The following is a 19,863-nucleotide window of genomic DNA, read 5'->3' on the forward strand; positions in this document are numbered from 1 at the left end:
TATAATAAATGAAATCTAGTCCCAGACCATTTGTGGCTCAAGAGTAGGATTCAGACTAAGAGCTGCCTCCAAACAAAACCAACAAATTGAAGTCTTAGGAGTATTGATAATTTTCAAGTCTATTTAATTTTAAGCTACAGTTTCCTTTATATCAGAACACCTACGAGTCAAGCATACAATAGTTGTCTTTGGAGAGCAGTATTTTATAATGAGATCAATTTTGAATTCAAATTCTAATTGTTCAGGGCAGAGTGATAGTAAAGCCGATCCCCTGATATATCATATGGTCCCCCAAGTATTGCCAGGAGTAATTCCTGAATTCATTCTGGGTGTAGCCCCAAAACCAAACAAAAAAAAAATCACTCATTCTAATTATTTACCAAATTACTTCTTTTAGTACAACTACCCTTTATTCTCTTTCTTATTCCCTTTTTTTTTTGACCATACCACACTTGATAATATCCCATGAATAGTACTATGTCAATTAACAATGCATAATTAATTCCTAAAATGACACTTCTTTGCTTTGTACTTTCTAAGTGAAAGAATGTCATCTTGCACATTCTTTTCCTCATAAATTGTGCAAACATTCCTGGGTACATACTAGTTTAATCCACTTCTCTACAGAGGGAGTGTCTTTATGAGAGAGGAGGCATATAGGTGATTAACATGGTTGGTGACTTAATTGAAATAATTCAACTTAGTGTAATAAAGACACATGAAATCCATTAAGACCAGTGGAGAGAGCATAGAAATTTCTCTCAGAAGGCTGCTGATGTCTGTGAAAAATTCACTGGGAGAAGGAAGAGAACCATGAAGCAGGCAGAAGGAGCAACAAAGCTAAAGGCCAAAATGAAAAGATGGGTAAATTTCAAAACTTGGGTCATATGGGGACATGCATTTAAATAATGTAACCTGTCTCTGCATAGCTATTTTAATTATTCTATTTGTCTGTATTTTGTCGCTCACTCTTTTTCTTTAATTCTGTAATGAGTTGTTTGGGGCCTTTGTTTTCCTATGTTTAAATATATAACATTTATATCATTCATCATGCTTTTTATCTAGTATTTGTAATACAGATTAAATGGTTTGATAAGGTGAAGCAATGGTTAGGAATTCCTTCCCGTTCTTCTCTTCTAGCTTCATCTGATGATGAGATCAGAGCCAAAGATAGGATCTTGGTGGTTTTCCATGCTTCACTATGCCTTGCTGTAATTTTTTGTACAGTTGCATTTGACCTTGGTCATGCATGGCTGACTTTTGTCAAATTTTCTGTGTGTACAGTAAGAGTGCTACTTTTATCTGTTTGCCATTATATCTATTCTGATCATATAGACACATATTTCTTAATGATGGGGATATGGTGAGCAGTTCCATCATTGTGTGAATTTTATAGGATATGCTTAAACAAACCCATGTGGCAAGTCTGCTAGATACCACCATTGTCTGTCTGGGGGGAGGGGGCAACATCCTATGCAAACTATCATTGGCTGAAACACTGCCATGTTACCTGTGACTTCCAATTCTGATTGCCTCTTTTTTTCCAAGCTTCTTTATTCATGATCAATTTCAGTTTTTATTTAGTTTTATTCACTTAATATAAATGCCAAGAGGGAAATCCAGTTGAGGTGGTGTGTTGTTTTCATCGAGACACATGGGACTCTGTCTTTTTTCTCCTACAATTTGATTAAATAGGATGTGACATGGTTCACACCACTTGCTTTATGGGAGTGGTGGAGTGTAGACGCTTGTTTATTTCTTTGATTTCCAATGGAATTCAGTGGGGTTCAGCCTTCCTCTTGACTTTCCATTTTTCACTCATTACTCTTCTGAAGGTCACTCAGTTGTCTTCCTTCCAGACTTGAAGTAAGAGGGCATGATTCTTAAGAGTTTCAACCATCTGGCTTTCAGAAAAATGAAGACCTTTTACTTTAGTCCAAATAGATTTTTTTTCCATTAGCTTCATAGTGTAATTTAAAAGTTGTGACATATTAGGGCCAGAATGACGGCGCAGCAGTAGGGCATTGGGCTTGCACGTGGCTTACCCAGGACGAGCCTGGGTTCGATCCCCGGCATCCTTATGGTCCCCTGAACCAGGAGTAATTTCTGAGCACATAGCCAGGTGTAACCCCTAAACATCACCAGGTGTGGCCCCCAAACAAACAAACAAATAAGTTGTAATATATCGACTATGTACATTTTCCCTGTTCACTTAGCCTGGGATATTTTCATTAATTTTAGTAACATTTATATTACTAAGTCTGTATAAATATGGATGGATGGACAAACAGACAGATGGACAGACAGACAGAGGGCAGTTGAGGCTCCTATTACTCTATTAGTTGTCATGGGAATGCTGTTTTGTGGTATAGTTTTCAAGTCATCCTGACCTGATAGTTTTGCCAATTAGATGATCACAAACAACTTTTCTTGTTTCAAATGATTCCTTTTCCAAAGATCCAGCCTGGATTTGTTTTGTTTTGCTTTGTGTTGTGTTGTTTTGGGGTCACACCCAGTGGTGTCTAGGGCTTCACCCTGGATCAATTCTGGTAGTGCCCAGGGGACCTTATATGGTGCCAAGGATCAAACCAGGGTCAGGGGCATTAAAGGGAAGTCCTGTGAGCTCTGTACTTTCTGGCTGTACAGTCTAGGTTTCTTTAAAATAGGAGTAAATACACATATTCAAGCATTTTTTCTTTTATTATTTATCTGCACACATAAAAGAAATTGTGTTGAGGTTGTTGATAGTGACCAGCTATCTTGCTCTGCAGATGACTTTACTCACTTGATGGTGCTGGTTTTGTAGGGGTAGGAATTTTCCGCTAGGAAAGGTGTCTTTCCCTTCTCTGTGCTGCCATGGTGGCTCCATCAGTTCTTCCCTCTCCACACCATCACATGCCTAGGCAAGGTTGCTTTGCTGCTCTGTCCTAGAGAACATCATGCCTGACCCATGAGTCAGCCTGCCTAAGAAGCCATAAAAGTAATGTGACTTTGCATACACCACCCAGTCCCTTAGGAGTCTTAACACTTCTGGGATGAAAACTTCCCCCTCAGTTCCAGAAATTAGCCTTTCAAACACATATGTAATTGCCCTACTTGGCAGTCCCGTTTTGAATCATCTTTTTTTCCATAGCACCAGCTTTGTGGGAATCCAATGCATGGGGGAATGAGTAGGCTTGCTATTTTGCTGTAGTCTGCAATGTGCTTCCCAGCACACTCTATCACCTTAACTCGTCTCTTGTCACCTTAACTCACCTGTTTCTTTAAAAAAATAATTTTATTATTTGCTAAATACTAAGGCACCATAATTTACATAGTTATTCATAATTGTGTTTCAAGAGTGCAATGTTCAAATCATACAATGTTAATCCCCCCACCAGTGTTGACTTCCCTCTACCAGTGTCCTCACCCAGTTAGCTTCAGGTTTGCTGATTTATGGACAATCAGAAATAATCCCAAGCAGGAAAATTGCACGTTGTTTCAGCATAAGAAAGTCAATTCTCTTATCTCTACTTTTTTTTTTTTTGAGCCACACTTGGTGCCACTCAGAGATTCCTCCTGGCTATCTGCTCAGAAATTGCCGCTGGCTTGGGGGACCATATGGGACACTAGAGATCAAACTGGGTCTGTCCTAGGTTAGCATGCAAGGCAAACACCTTACAGACTGCACCACCACTCCAGCACCTTATTTCTTCTCTTGTCTCTCCTTCCTTGCCTTATAGGAAAGTTCCATGGACTTAGGGGTTTTGTTGATGTAGGGTAGGTAGATTGATTTGATCTCAGGGTCTCCCTAGGCTTGCCTTAAGAATTCATAAGTTCTGGGCCCGGAGAGATAGCACAGCGGCGTTTGCCTTGCAAGCAGCCGATCCAGGACCAAAGGTGGTTGGTTGGAATCCCGGTGTCCCATGTGGTCCCCCGTGCCTGCCAGGAGCTATTTCTGAGCAGACAGCCAGGAGTAACCCCTGAGCACCGCCGGGTGTGGCCCAAGAACCAAAAAAAAAAAAAACAAACCATAAGTTCTATGGGCCGGAGAGATAGCACAGCAGTAGGGTGTTTGCCTTGCATGTTGCAGACCCAGAATGGACCTGGTTCGATTTCCAGCATCCCAGATGGTCCCCTGAGCCTACCAGGAGCAATTTCTGAGTTCAGAGCCAGGAGTAGTCCCTGAGGCTGCAGGTGTGGCCCAAAAACCAATAAATAAATAAATAAAGTTTAAAAAATTAAAAAAAAAAGAATTAATAAGTTCTAGAAGCCTGAGTGAGTGATAGTACAGTAAGCAGGGTGTTTGCCCTGCATGCAGCCAACTTGGGTTTGATCTTGGCATCCCACACAAACCTTTCAACACTGCAAGAATAATTTCTCAGTGTACAGCCAAGAGTAACCGTAGAGCAGGGGTCTCAAACTCGGGGCCCGCAGGTCGCAAACAGCCCTCCATACAATATTTTGTGGCCATGCCTTAGAGGAATCTTTTTTGTTTTGTTTTGTTTTGTTTTAGTTGTTTGGGTCACACCCCCAATGTTCAAGGCTTACTATTGACTTTGCACTCAAGAATCACCCTGACTGTGCCTCCTGTGGCCCCCAGGTAAATTGAGTTTGAGACCCCTGCCCTAGAGCATTTCAGGGTATAGCTCAAAATCAAACATTTCCCCTCCAAAATTCTTAACTTCTTAGAGCTTCTCCCTTCTGATGGTAAAGCAGCAAATTTTATTTGGGGGAGTGACTTTTTAAAAAAAAATTTCAAGATTTCAAACTGAAGTAAAAAAACAATTTAAGGCCAGGGATGTAATAGGGCTCAGTGGGAATACACATGTGTGAGGCCCTGGATTCCATCTGTAGCACTGTGGCCCCATCAAGGGAAAAATAAAGAAGAAAAATAATCATTTATTGTGACACATTCCATCCCATTTGCTGCTTCTTTGGTTTAACAGTTACTTTTCAAAACAGTTTCTTAAGTGAATAGAGCATTGACAAGACTTTGCCCCTTGGGGAAGGGTAGTATTACCTCAAATTCTCAAATCCTTTTTACAAATAAAAGTGTCATATAGTTATCTTTTCCTCCTCCTCCGCTTCTTCCTTTTCCTCCTCCTCCAAATCTGGCATCTACTAGTTAATTTTGAAACAGCCAACAAGATTATTTCAGTGTTACACAGCACCACTGGGAGAAGAATGGAATTTCATCTTTTTTTTTCCATATGCTGACAAAAATCTCCTGATTTCAGAGTGCATGATGTCACCAGCTAATGGGCAAAATATTTCTTACTAAATGTATTCGTCTTTCCCAGACTCCTTTGTGAAATCCAGAAAAAAAGATTCCACAATCTGTTTCAGATTTCATAGTTACTTGAACAACTCATAAACACTTTTAAAAGTAATTTTGACTTCTTTAAAGAGTGAGGCTAATTTGTTTCATAAACACCAAGAATAACAGATTATTCTGATGGCCATGCCTAGAAGACCACAGTCACACCCAGAGTCTGATGGCTGGTTGGCATTAGAGTCAATTTTGAACATGTCTCCACAACATCATGCTGCCCGCAAGGTAGGGAGTGACCATATATGTATCAGTTCTTGGGCCCAGGGATGGCCCGTTGTAGGGATTATGAAATCAAACTTGGAGAGAGAAGGCCATAAAGCTGTTGTTGATTGGTATCATATGCTGTTTATAAAGCATTGGTTGAACTTTTATTTGACTTTCCAGATCTAAGCGCAACTAAACTAAGGTCCTGGAGAGGAAGTGAGGCCTCAGCACCATCTAAACATGAGATTTGTAGAAATATCTTAAATTTCAAAGCCAGTGGCTTTTCCACTCTCCCAGGCAAAGGCAGCATTTCCTACTTCCAATTTTATCTCTCAGTTCAGCGTTTTTCACCCTTTCTATAACTGTAGCCTATCCAGCATACCATTATAAACAAGGTGGTAGGCCAGTAGTTTTAGACCTTTTCAGACCTGCATTCCTCCAATCCTTGGATCATTACCTCAGTTTTTCATTTAAAATTAAACAGTTGCCTAATAAGTAAGTGGAATTTCTCTTAAGACTCTTCTATACCCTCTGGATTTGAAGGTTATAACCATTATCAGTTTCAGAACACTAGATTAGTTCTTGCTCTTTCTAATGTATTGAGTCAGTGAAACATTTATTCATTCTAATCTGGAACCAAATATAATATCTACTTAGTACATAATTATTTTTCCTTATCTAAATGAACAACACTATCATAGTAGTGTTGGAAATTAGCGTTCTTTTTTTAAGTTTGTGATTCATAGTGAAATAGCACAGTTAAATTATTAATGATTCAATGATACTAATAATTATAAATTGCAGTGATATAATGTTAATACATAACTAAAAATAATACAATGTGTGTTCAGAGCAAGTCAATAAAATGTATTAAGGTTTAAAGCAGTGGTCCTCAAACTATGGCCTATGGGCCACATGTTGTATTTGTCCCCGTTTTGTTTCTTAGCTTCAAAATAAGATATATGCAGTGTGCATAGGAATTTGTTCATAGTTTTTGTTTGTACTGTAGTCCAGTCCTCCAATGGTCTGAAGTCCCCTGTTTAAAAAGTTTGAGGACCACTTGTTTAAAGATATATCTATTCTTTGATCCATCAATTCTACAATATACTGACCTACTTTGTTTATGTTTTTGTGTTGGGGCCACACCCAAGGACACTCAGAGATTACTCTTGGCTATGCACTCAGAAATTGCCCCTGGTTTGGAGACCATATGGGACGCTGGGGGGACAGACCTGCGCCACCGCTCCAGCCCCTATACTGATCTACTTTTAAAGAAGTGTGCTGCTAAATTTTTAGAAATTTTATAATGAAAAGTTATTTTGAGCATTGTTCGTAATACTCATCAGTAGCATGCACATGCTGTGGTGGGATGTTTAAGTAAATTAGGATGTGCAGATCTGATGAAATATTGTCGATGCACTCAGATGTGGTTGTATAATATAAAAATATAATATAGATATAATAACTTACTGACATAGGAAAATGTTCATATACTGTAATTTTGAAGAGCAGGTATAACAGTTGGAACAGAGCTGATTGTAATTTCTCTGAAGAAGACCACAGCTGTGAACTTTTCATTTCTATTTACTTCATGTCTTCCTGTTATGGGGACTCTGAGAACTCTTGTTAATGACCCTGGCAGCTTATGAGCATGAGAACATTCTTGTATTGTTTTTGTTTTGTTTTGTTTTTAAGCTATAGATCCATCAGTGTGTGTTAGTCTGTAGTATAAGTGTGTTTGTGTGTGCATGTGTAAAAAGTGGGAAAACACAAATCAGGACATAACTGATGGTTTTGTTCTCCAAGTATTTGTGGGGTGGGGAGGCGAATGATGTGTCTCTTTTGTTCACTTGCATTTTCTAAACTGATTTTAATTACCTATTATGTATAATTAGAAATAAACAATGTCAATAAAATGCAGATGCAGGCATGAGTCCAAGGACGCTACTCTGGGAGTTTAGTTCAATAATACAGCAACTACCCTGTCTCTCAAGCTAAGTCCTATGTGTGTTTGGGTCATCCTGCAACCTCCCAGCCTATGGAAAACAAGGAGGAAGTCCAGAAAGACTTTCCAGAGGAGGTGAGACATGGGCTGAATTTTGAAGTTTGCAGAGAGTCAGGGAAGTTGGTAGCATGGGTAGAGATGTTTCCGGTAAGAAATGCTCACTGGATGGGTTGCTGCAAGAAGGTGGAGAGTACAAACTAAGTGCTATAAGAGGTCCTTTTCACATTGCAGCAGAATATAAAGTGCACAGAAACAAAGAAAAAGGGCTGGGACCAGGTAGAGTTGTCCTCCATGACACCACTATGGTCCTGGGTCTAAGGACTATGTCCCCAGGGGATCCCTTAGAATGGAATATTATGCAGCTGTCAGGAGAGATGAAGTCATGAAATTTTCCTATACATGAATGTACACGGAATCTATTATACTGAGTGAAATGAGTCAGAGAGAGAGAAAGAAAAATACAGAATGGTCTCACTCATCTATGGGTTTTAAGAAAATTGAAAGACATTCTTGCAATAATAATTTTCAGACACAAAAGAGAAAAGAGCTGGAAGTTCCAGCTCACCTCAGGAAGCTCACCACAAAGAGTGATGAGTTTAGTCAGAGAAATAAGTACATTTTGAACTGTCCTAATAATGAGAATGTATGAGGGAAATGGAGAGCCTGTCTAGAGTACAGGCGGGGGTCGGGTGGGGAGGAGGGAGATTTGGGACATTGGTGATGGGAATGTTGCACTGGTGATGGGTGGTGTTCTTTACATGACTGAAACCCAAACACAATCATGTATGTAATCAAGGTGTTTAAATAAAAAAAATGAATGGGAGCCGAGTTCTCAAATCAGTCTTTTATAAAGTTGCAGCTCTTAGATGTCTGGGCAAGGACATGTGTACCAGTTCATGATGCCCAAGACTATCTCCAGCTCCTCTCCAGAGAGCTCTGAGGTTGGTCAACCCAGCCTTATCTATCAAATTTCCCACAGTTTCTCTGCCACCTGGCAAGGATGGGACACCCAGTGATTGGAGAGTCTAAGCTATGATCTTCACTGATTGCACACGTCTGTTGAGGGGCCTCTATGGATAGCATAAAGCCAACAGAATGCCAGGATAAACTAGGCCCTCATCCCTGTGGCTTTGCCTGTTCCAGGGCTGAGCCTGTGGCATGACCCATACAGTGTTGTCTATCATCAGATATGTATGTATACCTGAATGTTAGAAAGGGTATTCAGAGGCTGTAGAAGTAGAGATAGTGTGGAGAAAGAATCCTTGCTTATTGCCAACCATGGTTTGATCCCCTGCGCCACAAGTGGTCTTCATAGCACTACCAGTAGTGATCCCTAACCTCAGAGCCAGGTCTAAGCCCTGGGTATCACTGAGACAAAAACAAAACAAATACAATTGTTTTAATCCCACGTGTGTAAAGGAGTAGAGAGATAGTAGCGTAGGTAATTAGCTTTGCACATGGCTGACTTGTATTTGGACCCTGGCCTCATATCTCTGCTCAGCCCTACCAGGAATGATCCCTGAGCACAGAGGCAGGAATAAGTCTTGAAAACCACCAGGTATGACTCCAAAACTAAAACCACCCCCCCCCCACACACACACACACACGCAGCAAGATTAGGTGCTTGCCTTGGCCTATGATTCTATCCCCAGCATCCCATATGGTCCTCTGAACACCACCAGGAGTGAATCCTGTGTACAGAGCCTGGAACCTAAGCATGGCTGAATGTGGCTCAAAAACAAACAGACAAAAAAAGTTTTAAAGAATAAAAATATGTGTGAAATTACTAAATGCTCATTATAGCTGCCTTCTATTAAGTACTAGTCGGAATTCAAGCCAACTTTATTTTATCCATTGCTCACTTTTGTTTCAGGAGCTGAGTGTTAATAATCAAGTGTCCCCCCATATTGGCCCCCACAAATAAATTCCCTCCCTTATGAAAGTCAGTGATGTGGCCAGTGTAAAGCACTTGGTGCTCAGAACTGCTCAAAGACAGAGTGTGTGTGGAATTTAGGAGCCTGGGCTCTGAGATCCGAATTCAGAACTGCTTCTTGCCTGCTTTGTGTCCACTTTGTCACACATGTCTGGACTTGGTCATTCGGCCAAGTGAAGTGCCTCCAGGAGGAAAAAGAATCCATGCCTGGAAAGGGGGGCGGTGCCCCCATTATTGTAAGATGGGGGAACAGACATTGATGGAGCTGGGGAGATAGAGAAGTAAGGCTCCCTCTTCCTCATCACCCTCATGTCTGACTCCTCCTCAAGTCCCTCTTTATTTTGGGAGGTGCATGAGGTGATCCCTGTATTGCAAGATACAAGGCAGACACCAAACCGCTTCCTGTCCTGCTCCACTACAACTTCCACTGGAAGTGATGCTATGAGATAGAGTTTGCAGATGGAAAGGGGAAGACAGACCCAGGAAGGCAGGCGACTTCCTGGAGGGCTTACCAATGAACCCCAGGTTAAGTGAACTCTCCTGTGAGTCCCCACCCCTTCTCTGCAATGGATTTGCCCTAGTTTTCATTGACAGGTAAAACAGGGTGATATATTGCAGCTCACACCACTAAGTAGCACCTCAGTCTTTGGTAGCTTTCTGTACAGCGACACCTCCTGTATGCCCGGGAACTGGAGGTGTTGAAAGCACCTGGACAGAACTCCTCTGTCCCAAGGTGACTGTGGATTCCCCCTTGCCCCTCGAATCTATGGGGCAGGTATTCTGTGAAATCAGTGAGGAGGAAGGAAAAGCAGGTTCCAAAAAGAGTTTCAATACCCTTCAGGCAGGACAAAAGTAGGAGATTAGGGATGGGAGGAGACATCCATCAGAGCATGGGGTCTAAAGGGCTTCCCTCAGATTTTATGGTAGAGTGTGAGATGCCAAAGGTACACAGAAAAGGGACGACTGTGGCTCTAGTGACCTGATACCTAAATGCAAGACACCTGCAACAGCTGAACGTAGGGAGTCCTCCACAGACACAGACTCCTGACACGAGGTCTCCCTTGGGGCCCTCTGTCCTGTCCAGCTCTAGCACAGCATGTGCCTGAAGCTCCCCCAGTCACCTTCCCCCAAACCCCAAACTTCATCTAGGGTCTGAGCCCCCACTTCTAGAATACAAGAGATGCCTGCTAGGACACAGGCTCGAGGCTCTGCAGTGGGATTTAGAAGCATCCATGAAGCCCCCTAGAGGACAGCCACTCTGGAGGTTAAAATAGAAAATCCGGTGCAGAAAAAGTGCCCAGTGAGGAGAAAGCCTCAGTCCCCAGTTTTTCATTCCAAACCAGCCCTGGAAGGTGTCTATTTTCAAGGGCCAAGGCTGCCTTCAGAGAGGAGGTGTTTCAAAGGCTGGCAAGAGCTGTTTTAAGCTCCATCACTCCTTGGGTTCATTCTGGTCGCAGCTCTGTTCAATCAGAGTCGTCCCTCAGTTTTTTTTTTCTTTTTCCTTTTTCTCTTCTTTTTTTTTTTTCCCCCCTAATTTTTTTTCTCCTTCCTCTGGAATTCCATAGACAGTAATTAAGGAACTGCAGGCCAGCGGGAGGTCAGAGAGCCTTCGTCAGTGAAAACAGGGATTGTTTGCCACGTACAACACTCCCTTTTTTCCTTGTGGTGAATAGGAGATTTGCTTAGAGCGGATGACTTATGCCTTTCTTACAAGTTCTGCAGTTAGCGAGGGACCAAGGGGATCAGTCAGCAGGCAGAAAGCAGCTAATTGAATCCAGTGTCTTCAGTTTTTTTTTCTTCCCTCCCTTGGATCCTAAGCGGTGGTGGTGGAGTCTGTCTGTTCATGTAACATGTCCCAGGACTTCCTAATCCTCGCTTGGAGATTACAGGGGCTACTGAAGACGTTTGCAAAGAGGGGAGGGGTGGGGGTCTCAGACATCCTCACGGTTGCCCCTTAGGCCTGCTCAATGCCGAAGCCGGTAAGTGTGCTGATGTGTTTGTCTTAGCTTTCTCTGTCACTTTGGTGGGAGGCATGGATTTACTTTGTTTTTTTCATTGTCACTTGCTATATAATGCATCTGTCTCTTCTTTGCAATTTCCTCCTGACGCCTTTGCCTTGTTTGGTTTCTTCAAATACCACTCACCAAACGCGGAGCAATTCCTTCACTGAGCCCCCACCCGCTAACCAGGCTTCCCTTCTGCAGAACAGCAAATGTTAATTTTGAGCAGAGGGCAAGGACTCGAGCCGCTAGCTAGCTCCATGTGGGCCCCGCGGCAGCTGAGTGGTGTGTGAGTTTTTGGAGGCACTCCGTGGGGGTGGACATTTCTTTCAAACGGGTTGCTCTTTGCTTATTCACAAACCTACCAGGTATTAGCTTCTTTCTCTTGACTTTGAGAGTGAAAGCATCGGCCATCCAGACTTTAGGAAGTTAAGCATGTATGTCTGATTATACGCTGGTTTAACCAGAAACTGGTGTGTGTGTGTGTGTGTGTGTGTGTGTGTGTGTGTGTGTGTGTGTATGTATGTATGTGTGTACATATGTGCGTGCATTTCACAAGCCAACAGATTCCCGATTTTCAGGATGTTTTTTAGAATATCTTAAATATCATCCATCTAGTGTTATATGCAGGATTATGATAGAAGCCATTTGACTTAGTAAGGCTTTAGTTGGGACAGCGTGCCAGGAGGTTTGGCACCAGTGAAACAGGTGGGATGGGTTTCAGGAAAGAGCCCAGTTACCATTCTGGGCTCAGGAGGGACCCCCGAAAATCCTAGCTGCTCCTGGCAAGTTTGGTTGGGCTCTATGACTGCACATGGCTTTCTTGTCCAGTGCCACGCGATTTTTGGAAAGTATTTATTTCTAGCACATCACGGTGGCTGGAAACTTTTGGGTCACAGGTTCTGTGCATGGAAGGGCGAATCTCACTCTCCACCTGCTGGGTCCGGCTTCACCAGAACAGGGAGGGATTCTTGGGGCTTGTACAGTTTGCACACAGTTTGGTATCTGCAGATGTGATTAATTGTACTCCTTTCTTCTGATCACCCCGAATGGAGCCATGTTATAAAAAGTTCTCCACGCTGGCCCCGTGTCTTTCCGATTAGAACATTGCAGATGTGTCGAGGAGACACATGTTCCAAAGGGAGCTGAGCAAGGAGGTTCCGCCCTCCTTCGCATGCCAAGCAGGCCCCCTTTGGTGCCTCATTCAGCACCCTGGCAGGCGAATGGGGCGCTATCTCTTTAAAGCAGCTCTAGTTTTTGTGCCTTGGCTTGGGTCGATTTGTTATGGTTTAAGACTGAGGAGCCAGCTGTCTGCAATCTGATGTAATGTTGCCATGGGAACCAGAAATGAAACACTTAAGCATTCAGCACAGAATCACTACATATAGCATTAGCCAAAGTAATTAAAAGTTGAGCCATATGGGCTTTCTGGTGGAAAAAGCTACAGCAGAGACGCTGGAAATCAAATGTTTCTGTTTGTAGTATGGCAAATCCTTTCCTCCACGGCCCTGGGTGGCAGACATTAATTGCCTTTTTCTAGGAAAGGTTGAAGGGTGGAGAGCTTTATGCAGATGAGTGAATTTTTCTACTCCTTAGAAGATGCTGATGACATTAAAGTTCATTTTAATACTCTGACTTAAAGGGTGAGGTGGGATGAATGTGTCTGAATGCAAAGCCACACATTTTTATATTAGTTTATTTCATGTCTGTTGGTTATAACAGCTGTGAACCTACTTCTTGGAATTATTTTATGTGCGAGGTAGGCTTCATTTTCTACTCTTTCTCCTGTTCAAATAATTGCTTTTATATATGTTTATATATACACATACATACATAAATACATATATTTATTGGCTTTTCTAATTCTTCTAACCCCATCACTGGACATATTGTTATCTTTCTTTGGGAGAGTGCAGATAAAGTATTTTTAGCATTTGGGAAGTGGCAATATGCAAAAGAAGGCAATGAAGGACGGAAAACTTTTCTTCGCGGTTTAGAGGAGATGCCTGCCTTTTAGAACTGTTTTATGTTAGAACAGCTGGAGTTTTTAAAAGACAAATATTTCCCATCTCTTGGACTTAGGAGGAAAGGAGAAGTCAACACCTTTTTATAAAAGAAGGCATTTTGGGGGAAGATGAGCTTCTCTGGCTTCTAGGTTGACTTAGAAAACATTTATATGCATATATATTTCATGAATAATTGCTCTTATCTTATATTTGTCTTCATATCAGTTGTGCTTACATACCTTTGTTTACTGTCCAAAACATGAATATTCAGTGGAATTCCTGATTGCTATGCCTTGTGATTTGTCAGTGACACCTTCAGAACCCTTTTTTTTTTTTTTTAAGAAAGGGAAGAATAAAAAGGACATTAATTCCAAGTTCTAATGGGCTGCTATTGGTAAAAATAGAGACAATACATGAAATCAATGTAGTCCCTGGAGAACATTGTCATCACCATAACACCTGGACAGAGTAAACTAGCAGGAAGGGTGTTTTGTTTTGTCTCAGTTTTGCTTGAAATGTGATATTTTGGCTTAAAATTTATTTCTATGTTGCCAATTTTGTCCCTAAGTAATGTTTTTTACAGGTTGTGTATCTTTGCAGGCTGGAGATGTTCTGTATTGCTGTGTTTTGTTGGTTTTTTGAAATGTTGGTTCAACACTCTTCTACTCTGTCCACCCACTACAGCCCACACACACATGCCTCCACCCACTCATACAAACAAAGCCCTACACCATAGGTAACCCTATGAAGTTTGGCCAGAGGTACCCACATTAGGGACTTTGTCTTATCCTGTCACTTATGTTTGATTTAAATAATCCATGTGTATTTCCTTTTGAATGCTTGACTCCAGCATCTTTTAATATGAGGCCTTTACACAAATTCTAAGTTTGTCCAGTACAGGACTGGAGCAAATCAACAGTGTTTGGGTTAGGAGAAACAACTGGAGACTACTTAATAATCTCTGTTAGAATTGCTTGATTTTTCTTTATACTATCCTCAGAGTGCAGGACTGTTTTTCTGTGTTTATCTATTATCCTGGACACAGTAGTTTTGTTGAGGTGCTGATTGCCTAGCCCTAGGTTAACCACATTCTCCTTCCCTGGTTAACCAATCTGGCTATTTTACAAAGCAAAGGTGGATCAGACGTTTCTCTTCTAGAGGGGGGAGAGGTGCTAATTTTTTCATTGTAATGGGCTGTTGCCTTACATTTCAGACCAAGTAAGTGGCTTACTTTGTATGCCTCATAACCTCTTCATCCCGTTGGCCTACAGGTTCACTTCTTAGTTTTTATTACCAGGTTCCCACATTTACACCTTCTTTCTAAAATATGTATTTTTTCAAGGAACTTTTGAGAGTTTGGACATGACTCTAAATAAACTTTACCGAAGGGAAGACAATTCTCCCCTGAGATTTGCTGTGTATAGTTGTATAATTACTGTCTAGTGAGTGAATGGTTAGTTTAGAATGTTGCTGGCAAAAGTACCAAGTGCCTGAGTTTCCACGGTGAGATCAGGGACTAAGAAATGGGTCGCAGTCCACCCCTTGGAGAGAGCCAAGGCATCAGGAAAGTATTTGTCAAACAGCAACCTGTACAGTTTTTATATGCCTTTTTAGCTCTACCTTATTTTCTTGTAAACTGGGCACTGCTACTTCTTGCTGATCTCTCTGGTTGGTTTCTCAAATTGGAATAAAAGAGCATTTCTGGGTTGGGATGGGAAGAGGCTTCTCATTGGAATCATATTCAGAGAGCTGACTTGTTTGCATTTTGCATTGCCTATTTCTCTCCCTCCTGTGTCACTGAATTAGGCTTAAGGACACTGGAGAAAGTGATTGCCAGAATGAGCAGGATGAGCTCAGCTGGGTCTGGAGCTGCCCGGGGCATGTGAGGTGGCTGTGCATAGCCACCGCCCAGGCTTCAGAATGCCTGAGCATCGCCCCACACAGCTGGCCAAGGTGGCTGGCAGTTGCTTTGGCTTCTGCACATTCTGAGCAGATAAAATAGAGAAAGCTGCCTTAGTGCACGCTGGTGCACTTGGAAGTGAAAGTCTTCATTTTTGCTCACAAGGAAAAAATTGTTTTTCCGCCTGGGTCAGTGTTGCAGAAACCCCCCCCCCCCATCCCTATCCCACCCCTTTCTGCACTGTAATGTTTGAGACTTGAGGGGAAACAGCTGGACTGAGCAGACTTGAATCACTGAAGGACAAAATGGGATGCTGGGGAATATGGACTGTATGATGGAAAAGGTCAGCTTTTTCCCTTGTCCCTCTGGGCAGAGTGCAGGCTCTGTCCTCCTCAAGCCTGGGAACAAGTTAGGTGAGGAGGAAGGGATGAGAGAGTTAAAGCTATCTTTGTAACAAATGAAACAGAACGTGATATTTGGGGTTTCTGTTGTTGTTGTTGTTGTTTGCTTATTTGGTTGTTTCAAGCTTTTCTTTTTTCCAGCCCTGCTGGGTTTGGTTTGGGGGAAGAACTGGAGCAAGTCAACAGCATTTGGGTTAGGAAAAGTAGTTGGTGGCTAGTAAAATTGCATGTCCTGATGGGGCAGACACTGGAACTGGACCCAGACCACAGCAGCATAACTGGGACCAGCCTCCAGAAAGTTCTGCCGTAATTATATTCAAAAAAGGAGTCAGTCCCCGAGCTCTACTTGGTGCTTCAGGCAAAGTAAGGGGGTTGCCTAGGTCCCATATCTAACCAAATTCGATTTGAACATGTTCTATGATTTCCCTGAACCTGTTGGTGCCCTAAGGGGTAGCTCAAAGAGCAGAGTTGCATCCTGTCTGCAAGTGCCCAGCCCTACAGACAGAAGCTGATCCACTTCCTGCCTTGTTTCTTTTGCCAGTCCAGAGAACAGTCGGATGATGAGACTGAGGAGTCGGTGAAGTTTAAGAGGTTACACAAGCTGGTGAACTCCACACGCCGGGTGAGGAAGAAACTCATCAGGGTGGATGAAATGAAAAAGCCCAGCACCGAAGGTAAGAGAGCCGAGTCCACCATTCCTAGTTCTACACTTTCATTGGAGGTCAGTGTCTTGGCTCAGCAAAAGAGTAGATCAAAGGCAAAAGCCTTGGCTCAAGCAGAGGCTGGAGAGGGAGAAAAGGGGGTCTGTGTGGGAGCTGAGTGCTGCCCACCCAGTGTGTTATGGATACAGGAATCCTTCATTCCAACTTCGTAGGGCTGAGTCATTGCTGTTGCCTTCAAGGGAAATGGCTAGTATGTGACCACAGAGTTCCGAAGCAGGGGAGCCATTTTGACCATTTGCATCTAAACTTTCCTTTATAATTTCCTCTGAGTGTGTGTAATCCTCTGCCACCCCTCCCTTCCCCCAGGCCTCTGGTTCTTGCTCTGTAAATTTAGTCCAGATTTGATAGACATCCTTCTCAAACAAACATCTCATGATTAGGCTCTTCATGTCTCTTTAGATCTCAGAGAGATGATTTGTTTTTCCTGTCAACAGCCTCAAGTCTCAGTTCCAATGGGGCTTGAAGGCCCTCCCAGTCTAAGTGGGGCTTTAAGGGCTATCTTACTGGCAAAGTCAATGTTTGGATGAGGCAGTTATGTCAGAGAGACATGAAGTTGAAGTTATTATAATAGATAGTTAACCATTGGAGTGTAATTCTGGCAGTCTAAATGTCCATCCATAAGTTACATCACTTATTATTAAGAATATGCATTTGTAGCATGTTGTTAGAGTACTTTCTTCCCCCTCCCAATCAAACACAAAGTTGTTGTTTTTTTCTATTTGAAAAATAGTAAGTGAGCCAGATAAACTGACTGGGAAAGAATAAGATTTACTTTTTTCCTTTAAAATAAAAAGCACATTAAACTACCCATGTTATCTACATTGTGAGGAATTTTAATATTTTAACATGTAGATTGTTTTTCTTACTTTGCATGCAGCTTCCTTAGTTCCATTCCTGGCACCTCTTATGGTCCCTTAAGGGATCAATCCTAAGCACTATCAGGGATGGCTCCTCCCTATCTCTCCTAAAAAGGAGGAGGAGGAAAGAGCATTTTGAAGGCTTTTAGGTTGTCCAAAATTTAAAGCCAAGCATGGACTCATATTGCCCATTATTTATCTAACTGAGGTTTTTCTGTTATTCTTGTATTTATTTGTTTGTTGTTGTTTTATCTGGTGGAATCTCCAAGGGGAGGTTCGAAGACAAAGGGGTTGGTGTGGGATAACAGAGGATTGAAAGGATTCAAATAAAGAGGCAAGCGATTGGCTTGGCATCAAAACTGAGATGTGTCAGACTCTGGCTTTTCCTCACGTGTGTCTTTTCCCATGAATATATTTGCTCGCGCTAGGATGCAATGTCTATCTTCCATATGGGTATTTGCATACCCATGTGTCTTCTTTTGCCTTCCACAAACTAGCACATTCCCAATGGTCTGTCATTGGTAGCTCATACTGAAATTAGGCTAAAGAGGCTTGTGGATAAGATTCAGTAGAACCATATGAAATTACCACTTTTCAACCTGGAGGGAACCCTGTTTAAAAACAGCTCCCATGCATACTTGCAAACATTAAATCTCAAATATTATGGATAGATTGGGGTAGATTATTTCTGAATGATATAGAATACCTAACATCGCTATACTAGGTAGATATTCTTCCCTATCCCCCCACAGGCAAGATAACTGTACTTTCAGCAGCTTTTTTTTTTTTCTGTGATCACATTTGCAAAGATAGACAATTTTCATTTGTGTTGCTTGTGTCAGATTGTTGTTTGTGCTTGATTTCAGCTCAGCTCTCTTGGAGAAACAGAGCTGAACAAAGGGGAAAATAGCCCAGAGTATGTGGCTCTAGGGAAAACCAGTAATAACTTGGGCTCCGTGCTTGAACACATCTGAGAAAGAATGAGTTTTCACTGCTGGGGGAGGGAAGGGTTGAGCAAGCTCCTTTATACATACCACTACCAGTGTCTGATGTCTTAAAAATCTGGAGGCCCCATGGACTGGGCTGGTTAGCATCACCAGGAGAGGCTCCAGGTGTGTATATGATTCAAGGCTGCTGCTCCAGGCTGCCCCTGGAATAGAAAACTCTGAGATGTCTCATTGCCTCAAGAGCTGGTCCCAGTTCTGGAGCAGCAAACAGAATTCCTGTGTCTGCTAGTTGGAAAAGTCAGTCCTCCCCTGTCCCAGACTTCCAAGTAGCCTGCCACTGAGATTCAGAAGAAGTCCCAGCTGACAGATGCCTCTGTATCCTGATGTTCTTTCTGCTCACCAAATCCTGCCACCTCTAGCTTGGGATAGCTGGAAAAACAGAAGAATAACTCTTCCTTTACTTGCCCCCTGGCTAGCACTGGAGGTCCAAATATGGGGCATTTGATGAGCCTAGAACATAGCTAGTTGCCTTTCCATGTATCTTCTGTTCATGTTCCATTGAATCCAGTACCTCTATGGTCTAAACATGGGCCATTGCCTTCCTCTCCCTCCTTTCATTTCATTGGCCCTTCTGTCATCTCTGGTGGGGTGGGTGTTACTAAGCAAGGAGGAGGTAAAGTGGGCATCTCTGATGAGGCTTTCCCAAAGGTAGGCTTCTTTGATTGGCAAGAGGAGGCAGGAGGAGCAGCTTTGGCAAAATCGAGGGTAACATGGAGCCTGTGCTGTGGGTCCCTCCAAAGGTTTCTCTAGAACCAGGAAGCACAGCAGCAGATGTCACAGACATGTGGGCTCCAGCTGGTTCTGACTCCTATGAGACACGGAAGTGTCGGAATCTCTGATGACAATCCTGAGTGCTGAGTCCAGAACATTCCCATCCCTCTGCCAAGCAGCACACCACCGTTCCAGCATTCAGTAAACCTGCCTGCTGTCCCCAACAGCCCTCAGCTTGGGGGGCTGGCAGGCCTGTGCAAGCCGCCCCCCCCCCCCGGGTTCATAAGCACAATGATGGGAGTCTCATCTGAGACCCTTAGAGAAAGTCGCATGACCACTGACCTCAGGTTTCTGGTTTATCCAGCCAGACATGTTTACAGAAAAGGGTGCACAGGGAGGTCTGGCAATCCTATCCAGGAAGTAAAGGGTGGGCTGAATTTTCCCTCCCAACAGTTCAAGACCCCTGGCCCCCCACCTCTACTGAGCCACACATCTTCAAGCAAGACCAGGAGCCTTTCCTGACATCCGAGCTTTACCTCGGGCTTGGCACTCTCTCTGTGTCCTTGTCCCTATATCTCAGCTTTCCTGAAAATTGGAGCTAATTCTCCTACTTCAAACCCAGGAGTTCTCGATCAGTATTAGATGTTGTGGGTGGGTAACACACATGGTTGGGGAGCTCTGGAGTTCACACTTTGGATGTGGATTGAGAATCTCACTTGGAGATGTGGGTAGGGCTGGGATTCAAACTCAGAGCCTCAGAGAATTCTAAGGTAAGCCTTGTAGCTTGAGCCAACCTGGGGCCC

General features: G+C 42.8%; 1 protein-coding gene across 2 annotated transcripts in view; it reads left to right on the top strand.

The window, feature by feature from the left end:
• LOC126031048 (sterile alpha motif domain-containing protein 5-like) overlaps window positions 1-19,863 on the top strand; it is a 1,042,808-nt gene that overhangs the window by 989,139 nt on the left and 33,806 nt on the right. For both annotated transcript variants that reach the window (XM_049789317.1, XM_049789318.1), the window contains exon 9: window positions 16,305-16,437. In XM_049789317.1, the coding sequence (XP_049645274.1) occupies window positions 16,305-16,437 (133 nt within the window). The remainder of the gene's footprint in view (window positions 1-16,304; window positions 16,438-19,863) is intronic.

Source organism: Suncus etruscus, chromosome 15, assembly GCF_024139225.1.
Source record: "Suncus etruscus isolate mSunEtr1 chromosome 15, mSunEtr1.pri.cur, whole genome shotgun sequence".
Lineage (NCBI taxonomy): Eukaryota > Metazoa > Chordata > Mammalia > Eulipotyphla > Soricidae > Suncus > Suncus etruscus.